The 10255-nt window shown below is 35.8% G+C and overlaps 1 protein-coding gene across 21 annotated transcripts in view; it reads left to right on the forward strand.

Moving 5' to 3' along the window:
• Positions 1 to 6532, forward strand: part of TRPC3 (transient receptor potential cation channel subfamily C member 3) — a 75516-nt gene extending 68984 nt beyond the window's left edge. For all 21 annotated transcript variants that reach the window (XM_060401068.1, XM_027956324.3, XM_027956325.3 and 18 more), the window contains 2 exons: positions 2056 to 2131; positions 4709 to 6532. In XM_060401068.1, the coding sequence (XP_060257051.1) occupies positions 2056 to 2131; positions 4709 to 4851 (219 nt within the window). In that variant the 3' untranslated portion in view covers positions 4852 to 6532. The remainder of the gene's footprint in view (positions 1 to 2055; positions 2132 to 4708) is intronic.
• The last annotated feature ends 3723 nt before the right edge of the window (positions 6533 to 10255 follow it).

A 10255-nucleotide genomic window follows, 5' to 3' on the forward strand; every position in this document is an offset into this window, starting at 1 on the left:
CTGTACTGTTGTGTGTGGCTCTGGTTCATTAATTCCACTAACTAATTTCATTGGTGAGCGCAATGGCATTACATTGTGTAATATACCATGATTTGTCTGTTTGGTATTTGTTTGGATTGTTTCCAGGTTTCTGTGTCTCAGATAAGGTTTCTATAAACCTTGTCTATGTCTGTCTCTTGGTCCACATGTGCAGAGTTTCTCTAGGCCCTGTACCAAGAAGTGGACTTTCTGGGTAAAAGGATATGCAAGTGTTCAGTTTTTAAAGATAATAACAAATTGGTAGGGGATTAAGAGGTACAAACTATCATGTATAAAATAAGCTGCCAAGATATGTTGTATGGCACAGGGAAAGAGAACCATTTTTTAATAACCAATATTAAATCACTTTATTGTACACCTGAAGCTAGTAGCATATTGTACATCAACTGTATTTCAAGAAAAAGATAATGCTGATTTTTTTTTCAAAATGACCTACTTATACTCATGCCAGTAAAGTACAAAAGTTCCATTGATCCACATCCTTTCCAACACTTGGCTTTGTAAGATCTATTAATTTTTCCCTTTTTAGATATAAAATTGTATCATGTTTTTCCTTTTTCTGGCTTTATTGAGATATAATTGACATACAGCACTGTATAAGGTTAAGGTATGCAGCATAATGATTTGACTTATGTACATAATCAAATGATTATCATAGTAAGTTCAGTGAACATCCACGATCTCAGATAGATACAAAATTAAAGAAATAGAAAAAAAGTGTCTTTTCTTGGGATGAGAACTCTTCAGATTTACTCCCTTACCAACTTTCATATATAATGTACTGCAGCATTAATTATTGTGCTGTGCATACATACCTAGTACTTACTTACGTTATAACTGGAAGTTTGTCCCATTTGACTGCCTTCATCCAACTCTCCTTTCCCCCACGCCCCTGTATCTCTTTTAATTGTAATTTGTATTTCCCTAAAGAAGACATTTTGAGATTGTTTTCATGTGCTTGTTGACCATTCACAATTCCATTTCAGTGAAGTGCCTGTTTGTTTTTTGCCCAATTCCCTGTTGGATTATTTGAGTTTTTCTTATTAAAGCTCTTCATATAACTTGGATCCAAATTCTTTACAGGTTGTAAGTATTATCAATATTTTCTCCCAGTGTGTAGCTTGCTTTCTTTCTGGTATCTTTATAAACTGAAGTTTTCATTGTAATGAAGTTGAGTTTATCAATCTTTTCTACTCCATTAGAATTTTTAATCTTGTTTGGAAACATCCAGTTGTGCACTGAATTTATAAATATGTTCTTCTGTGCTTTCTTTTAAATGATTTAAAAGCTTTGCTTTTCATATTTAAGATGCACATGGGATTCACTTTTGTGTGCTTCTGTGAAGTAGGGCTCCAATTTAATTTTTTCCATATGCATAAGAAATTATCTTGTAAGAGCATTTATTGAATTTGAAATATATTCGCAGTATATATTGCTGTGAAAGGAAAACATAATATAACAATATGTGGTATTTAGAAAACATAATACATATAGTAATTAGTTTATATACAAAATTAAAAAAAGATGTTGGAAAAACATGCACTAAAATAACAACAGTGATTATCTTTGGATGGTGGAATAATTGATGAGTTTTGTTTATTTTTTGTTCTCTTTACTCTCCAAATTCTCTGTATTGAGCATATGTTTATAGATTTTTAAAACAATACGGTAGTGTCTATAGATGATAATATTGTATAGAGAAATCATTAGATGAAAGAAAATCATGAATTGAAGTCTTTCAACTCAGCTTTTCTTGTAAAGCTTCTTGCATTCCTGCAATAGGGTGGCTGGTGGTGAGGGGGTGGAGGTGAAGGGTGGGACAAGGGAGTGTTGTGGATTATGCAGAAAAACTCAGTACAGGTGAAAAGGGATTAAGTTCTGAAATCTGGGTGAGTCTTTCATTAGTACAGTTTCTCTTCTCTGAATTCTTTACTGGTATGTAAAGCTCTTTGGAAAATAAGATTTCAGATTACTTATATGTATCATTGGTGATATAATTTTTTTTTGGCCCAACAGCAAATAATGAAAAGACTTATAAAGCGATATGTTTTGAAAGCACAAGTAGACAAAGAAAATGATGAAGTTAATGAAGGTAAGCATCTTAAACTTAAAAAATATCGTTTTACAACTAATTTAATGAACAGTGGAAAACTTCATATTGAAGGATACTTTTAAAAATCCAGTCTCGGTTAACTGAGTTCTTCCAGGATTGATAGGAAAATCTTATGTTTTATTTCTAAAGTTCTACCTCTTAAAATAAACAGTTATTTAAAATGTCAGTCAGAGACAATTTGTCACTACAGAGTGCTCTAACTGATTCTTAGAGTGTAAAGTGTATCATCTTGCTGGGAGTTTTTATTCCCTGTAACATGAGTAGTCTGTAGTTTCAGTTCTGTTTCAGTGAGCTGAGTGTTACCATTTTTCCAGTGATGCAGGTAAAATAAGAGTTAGCTCAAACATTTTTGCAGAAAAATTTTCACTTGTTGTCCAGAAAGAAATCTGTAACCCATTTTTGTCATATGGTGTTTCTCTTTTGCTTTTCACTTTTTTCTTGGCACCTTACTTAAACGTACCTATTTTCCAGGTATATCCTAGGCTTCGCATCTGTCTGGACTATAAAACCTTTCATCAAGTGCTGGGATGTAAGCCAAACCACAGGGCCATGGTTGGAAAGAAATCAGTCAGGGAAAAATAAGTTACCCTAAAAATGGAAACTAAAGGGAATTCCCTGGTGGTTCTGTGGTTGGGACTTCTTGCTTCCCTGCAGGGGGCAAGTGTTCCAATCATAGTTGAGGAACTAAGATCCTGCATGCCTTCCAGCACAGCCAAAAATTTAAAAAAAAAAAAATTAATGAAAGCTACAACTTTCAACACCAATGAGATGATGTTAGATCTATTTATACTTTTAAGAAAGGGCTAAACTAAACTGTTGATGAACTCTGAAGCCATTACTTGATTAATGCAAGAAATCCCTTGCAAATCTGAGTCAATACCATATGTGTTTGTAGCACAGAAATCTAAGAGTGTATGTTTGGGAATCAGCAAAAAATCCAATCATGGTCACCAGAAACAGTCTCAGAGACAGAACTGAAATTGAGTTTTAGTTTAGAAAGCAGAAACCTTAACCTCCCTGGTGCCATAACCTCCCTGAAAACAACAAAAAAAAAATTAAGTGAAGTGGGGAATTGGGACACCATGACAACTTCAGAAAAAAGCACTCGTCTTCTAAGTCCTTTTACACAAGAGAGGAAAATGAATTAATGAATTAAAGGGAATTTAGAGTTTTGGACGAAGTTCTAACTAAAAGAGTGTGTCATATAACGTAACCTCCTTATTTAATAAATATGTTTCCTGTATTGGTAAATATAGCACTTGGTGTGTAGGCTTCCCATAACTCAAAAACAAGGAAGAGGGATATGGTAGTAGGAAGGCAAGAGGAAGCTCACTAGCTTATGGTCCAATTATGATAGTAAATGGTGTGAGAATCCATTTCTTTCACGGAAGACTTTTGGTTTCAAATTTGATCAGTTTATTTCCTCTCTGTTGCCATATGTGAAAGGAAAAGCACCTCCACTTTTTTTTTTTTTTTTTTTGCCATGAAAAGAATCAATAACTTTTGTGTGTATTCTTGAAGAAGAGTTAGGATTACTTAAAAGTTTCTGTCTTTTAAATATAATCAAAGAGTATGGATTATACTTTAAAGCATCATAAAGATACCAGGAAATATCATGAAAGGTATATTTTACATGTGATTCTATTATAAAATGCTGTTAAAATGCCAATGATTTGAAGAATCATTTCTGGGATTCAAGATAAGTTCATGCCCCAAAGGTTACTTTTCAAGGTCAATGACTTATCTACATTTCAGTTCTTTGCAAGAGAATCCAGTTTTTAATTGTAATCTACATATTCTCAAAATATTGCCAAGCTAAATTATGGGGACAGTTGTGTTTTAATAGCCAGAAGTTTCCTATAGTCTTCTGTGTGTGTAAGCCTTGCCAGTGGTATCACATCTAAGCTTCTTAATTTCACCATTGCTTGTACCACACAAACTGTGTCCTTGACTCCATAGTCATTACCATCGGCTTCCCTAAGAAAAACACTTACTCTTTTTCCTTCCTTTCCCTTACTTCAAACTTGACCTCAAATATACTGCTTCCATGTGAGTATTTGCCTAATAAATAGATTGATTCATTTTTAGTAAAGTTTCAATTTAATAGGATTCCATTCTAGCCTAGCAATGGGAGATGATCTATAAAAGTGTCAACTCTTAACACTCAGGGAACCAGAGGAACTCCCTGAAGACAGAAAGGGGATACCCTGATTATAGATTATATCCTGATTATAGATTACTAGTTAACAGATAAATCTGCTACCTGGGAAGCCCCAACAGATAAATCACCTTGTGTTAAAAATTGGTTGAACCAGGACAAAAAACTTTTAAAACACAGTTGGACTACTGTTATAGCTTTTTCCAAAGTCAGTGCATTTTTAAAGGCAAAGCATTTCTTAAACATTTTAAAGGAAAAAAAAAATCCAAAATAACTATGTCGGAGACATTATGAGATGAATGTATTCATGTTGTATGAATTTCACTCCTTTTTTTTTTTTCTTCCTAAATCCAAAGAGCAAATGACCAATCATATGCTTTTTAATACAAACACTATAGGTGAATTAAAGGAAATCAAGCAAGATATCTCCAGCCTTCGTTATGAACTTTTGGAGGACAAGAGCCAAGCAACTGAAGAATTAGCCATTCTAATTCATAAGCTCAGTGAGAAACTGAGCCCCAGCATGCTGAGATGTGAATGAGTCAGCAACCTGGAATTATGGCTTTGACTATAGCACAACTGTGGGCAATAATATTTCTTAGTATGAAATACTTGAAAACCTATGGTGTAAATTTTAAGTATTAACTACCTTTATCATGTGAATCTTTCAGAGTTAGGTCTTAATGATTTTACTGTTTTATCACATGAAAATGGTCTTCATTTTAATTGTTTGCCTTGACATTACAAACAATGATATGCCCTTGTATTTAAAGGCCCCAAATGAACTACATTACTGACATTTTTTTTGGTCTGTTTTAGAATAAACTCTGTCTTTGCGCTACTGGTTTGCCTCCAAGAGACTGTAGGCTCCTTGGGGACAGGGACCATGTCTTATTCATCTTCATGTTTCCAGCATCTAGTACTGTGCCTGGTACATAGTAGGTGCTCAATAAATGTTGTCAAAACCAACTGAACTGCCAATAAAATAAAAATAAAAATGAAAAGGCCATCACTATGTAGCATACCTTCCCTTGTCCAAATGCTGAAGAGATTCTTTTTTTTTTTTTTGAAAAAACTGAAAAAATTTTGCAAGCAGCTATGACTTGGTCAGATTTTCTTAGATTTTTGGCATCACTGATACTCCTAGAACCTTTGAACCCTGAATGAAGAATTTCATAATGAAATAATGGGTTAATAGAAAATATAATTGCAGTACATATTTGTTTCATAGAATTGTTCAAAGCAACACATTAAAGGTTTTTCTAAAGCTATCTACTATACTGTTTGCTTACTGTCTTAGATTTTCATTTGTTGTTTTTCAGTAATGTGAATTTAGTCAGCAGAGGTGAGTTTTTTTTAAAGTTGGGGGTTATACAGGGCTCTTAGTTATAACCTCCTAATTCCTGGCTCTGATGATTTAATGCTAAACAACTGACTTCATATCTTGCCTGATAGCTCCCCTCTGAGTTTTGGAGGATATGCTATGGGAAGAAATGGAGCAATGGTCGTGTACCTGAAAAGGCATGGCCAAGAATCACGAGGTGTGTTTCATTTCCCTTTGAGACATCTCTTGCCATTATTGCTTATGCTGATTGACATTTTGTTTTGTTTTGTTTTAATCAAGGCATTTCAATTCACTTGCTACACTGAATAGATTGTGATATATCGGTATCTGACTTACTTATAAGTGGGCTGAACACTGGTAATACTGAGGCCTCTTGACTACTAGGAAAGGGGATACAGGCTGGTAAGCTCCCTCATCTCTTCATAGACAATAAAATACTCAAAGTATTTTTTTTTTTTTTTACCAGCTAGGTTTAAATCTCTCATTACTGTCCTGATTCTCTTCCATCTGTTCCTATCAAATCATACCAGAATACAAATTATGGTCATAGCTCAAAGATTGTTTTATAGGTTCTAAAAGCCAAATAAATATATAATATTTTAACAGTCACCTCATCACACAGGAAGGCTTTCTAGATGTGAAGACAAAAATGAACATTATACGGAACTACATAAAGCTCTTTAAAGATTATTTTTTAATTTCTACTTTTGGAGACTTAATTAAATTAAGAAAAGAACTTTATACATTTTTGCTACCATTGTAGGATATTTCATTAACTTTTGTGCTATGATAATAGTATTTTGTCTTAAACATTTTAAAAACTTTATGTATTTTATGTTATGCCTCAACTCAATAAAATACTGAATTTTTTCATTGCTATATGTTACTATACTTTATATGAAAACAGTAAAGATATCAAGTTTCCATTGTAGGCAACACTTTCAGTCTTACGTATAGAATTGTTTAGAATTCCAACTGTGAATATTTTTGACTACAGTTACAGAGTGGAATATTAAGTAATGTTTTTTACTGAGGGTGGAAAGATGTTGAATGTAAAAGTGTCAAATTCAGCTAGTTTAGGATTCTTAGAGTCTTGAGTGAAGATAAAACTCATGTCATCTATGCCACGTGAGTCTGCGTTTTGCAATTCTAGAACTCTCAACATAGGTTGTTTTTCCTTTATTTACTGTGTTTCTGTAAAACTAGCATTTTTTTCAGTGTTTAAGAATTAATTTATTCAATCAGTATTTATTGATTGTTAATAGGTGTTATAATAATGTTTAAGGGGGAGAAAGTGTAAATAGCAGACAAAAATCCCCATCCTCCTGGAGCTTATATTATAATCACAGTCTAACATGAAAATAATATGTAACAAACATTTATGTCACACGGAAGCAAAAGTCTCCGTGTTGGTGGTCTGTTACCTTTGGGTCTCTTCTTGGGTCATCTTCCCAGGGGCTCCGGTCCCCACATTGTGTGTAAGATTAGTATGTTATTGATATTTCACATTTGCCCTCTCTTTATACTTCCTTGGTGAGAGTTAAGAGAAGGATGTGATGCCAAGGCATGGTAGATGCTAGCTATTGGTACCATGGATGCCCTGCCCATGTCCCTTTTCATGGACCAGTGCATGTGTCTCTGAGATCCTGAGTGTCAGCTCCTTAATACTGCCCAACTATCCTGTTCCCCAGGGAATTGCCATCGGCTGAAAGAAAGCAGCCTTGTCCTGGTCTGGTAGTAGCCAACCAGCTTCTGTGAAGACATGAAAAGCTGTTTTCTTGTGTCAAGGTGGGGCCAACTCTTTTGGTGTGAGTTGTACTTCAGAACTCTGGAAAGCATTAGGCTACAGCTAGATTCCAGCAGGGCTTCCCTGGTGGCTCAGAGAGTAAAGAATCCACCTGCGACGTGGGAGACCTGGGTTTGATCCCTGGGTTGGGAAGGTCCCCTGGAGGAGGGCATGGCAACCCACTCCAGTTTTCTTGCCTGGAGAATCTGCATGGACAGAGGTGTCTGGTGGGCTCCAGTCCATGGAGTCACAAAGAGAACAGCACTCAGCACCGCACAGACTCCAGCTGAGACCAAAAATCTTTGTTTACGTTCTTCCCTGTTACCATTTTCTGTCCTGCTTCTTCCCTGTTATCACTTTCAGTGGTTGCATAATGGCCTACAAAGCAGATGCTCTATTTCCCTATTAGTGGATAGTTAAGCCATGAAATTAAAAGACGCTTACTCCTTGGAAGAAAAGTTATGACCAATCTAGATAGTATATTCAAAAGCAGAGACATTCCTTTGGCCACTAAGGTCCGTCTAGTCAAGGCTATGGTTTTTCCTGTGGTCATGTATGGATGTGAGAGTTGGACTGTAAAGGCTGAGCGCCGAAGAATTGATGCTTTTGAACTGTGGTGTTGGAGAAGACTCTTGAGAGTCCCTTGGACTACAGTGAGATCCAACCAGTCCATTCTGAAGGAGATCAGCCCTGGGATTTCTTTGGAAGGAATGATGCTAAAGCTGAAACTCCAGTACTTTGGCCACCTCATCTGAAGAGTTGACTCACTGGAAAAGACTCTGATGCTGGGAGGGATTGGGGGCAGGAGGAGAAGGGGACAACCGAGGATGAGATGGCTGGATGGCATCACTGACTCGATGAACGTGAGTCTAAGTGAACTCCAGGAGATGGTGATGGACAGGGAGGCCTGGCGTGCTGTGATTCATGGGGTCGCAAAGAGTCGGACACAACTGAGCGACTGAACTGAACTGAAGACTCTGTTTTAAATAATGCATTGAGTATGGCTTCTAACCTATTTTTTGTGGTTTTCATAGACTAAATATCCAAAATTGGGGTTATGAGTTAAAAATATAGCTTCATAATTTATAGATTTGGATACATACTACTAAGCTGCTTTTGAAAATAGTTTTATAACTAGTTTAAAGCATCATAGTTGAGCTCATGCTCTCTCTGCAGCATATAGTGGTATCATTTAAATGTTTTTCTCGTTTGAAAGGCAAAAAAAAGTATCTTTAATATTATTGATTACGAGTGAAGGTAACAAATTTTTACATGGTTGTTCAGCTGCCACCTTCTTTGTGAATTGTCCGTGTTTTTCTTACTGGAAATATTGTATTTCTTTTTAAAATATTTGTATGAATAGTTTATAAGGATACTAGCTTCACACATTTATCCCATTTATTTTGTATTTCAAAATTTTGTGACATACTGAAATGTCTAATCTTTATTTTTCATATCTGTTTTCTCCTTTGTGCCTTCTTCTATTCCTTTTGTCGTTGTTGTTATTATAATTTTTTTTCTTTGACATCTGGTGGTTGCCCTCCAACCACCAAGCCCCTGCTTCCCCCTCCCACCCCCTTCTCCCACATGTCCTCTGAGAGGCCGCCATTGACCTCCCACAGACCACCCCCTGCAGGCTGGGGGACATTCTATTCCTTTTAAGATGAGACAGATTTCTTTCTGTTATGGGATGAATTGTGCACGCCCCCTCCTTATCTCCAGATCCATCTGCTGAAGTTCTAACCCCTAGTACTTCAGAATGTGACTCTTTTTGGAGAAAGGACCTTTAAAGAGATAATTAAGTTAAAATTAGGTCACTAGGTTGAGTCTTTATCCTTCATGACTGGTGTCCTTATTGGAGGAGGAGATTGGAACAGAGAAGAACACAGAGGGAAGACTGCCTGATGACATGGAGAAGGCACCAGTGTGCTGCTCCATGGAGACATGCTCCAAGGACTGCTTCGGCTCCCTGCTGAAACCTTGATTTTGTTCTAGCCTGTGAGATCTTGTAGGAAAATAACTTTCTGTTTTGTAAGCCACTTAGTTTGCTCTTATTTTCTAACTCCTTTAGATGGAAAGTCAGGCTGTTTACTTGAGATGTTCCTCATTTCTTGGTGTAATCCTGTATTTCTATAAACTTAATTAGAACAGAATAGCTTCCCTTAGAATAGCTTCTTTTAGAATAGCTTTTTCTGTGTGCCATAGATTTTGTGATATAGAGACTAAAAACACAATCAAAAAGATCAACAAAACTAAGAGCTTTTTTTCAAAAAGGAAACAAAATTGATGAACCTTTGACAAGACTCATAAGGAAAAGAGAGGACCCAAATAAAATTAGAAATAAAATAGAAGTTACAGCTGAAACCACATAAGTGTAATAAAAAAACTGCTATAAAGAGTTATAAACCAACAAATTGGAAAATACAAAAGAAATGGATGAATTCTTAGAAACATACACTCTCCCATGACTGAATGAGTGAGAAATAGAAAATCTTGACAAACCAATTAATAGGAATGAAATAGAATCAGAAAAATATAAAACAAACTCCCCCCAAAATTAAAGTTCAAACCCAGATGGCTTCATAGCTGAAATGTTTGTTGTTGTTTCATTGTTAAGTCATGTCCAACTATTTGTGACTCATGAACTGTAGAACACAAAGCTCCTTTGTCCTCCACTATCTCTTGGAATTTGCTCAAATCCATGCCCATTGATTCAGTGATGCTGTCTAGTCATCCCATCATCTGCTACCCCCTTCTCCTTTTGCCTTCAATATTTCCCAGGATCAGGATCTTTTCCAGTGAATCAGCTCTTTG

Source organism: Ovis aries, chromosome 17, assembly GCF_016772045.2.
Source record: "Ovis aries strain OAR_USU_Benz2616 breed Rambouillet chromosome 17, ARS-UI_Ramb_v3.0, whole genome shotgun sequence".
In the NCBI taxonomy this organism is placed as follows: domain Eukaryota; kingdom Metazoa; phylum Chordata; class Mammalia; order Artiodactyla; family Bovidae; genus Ovis; species Ovis aries.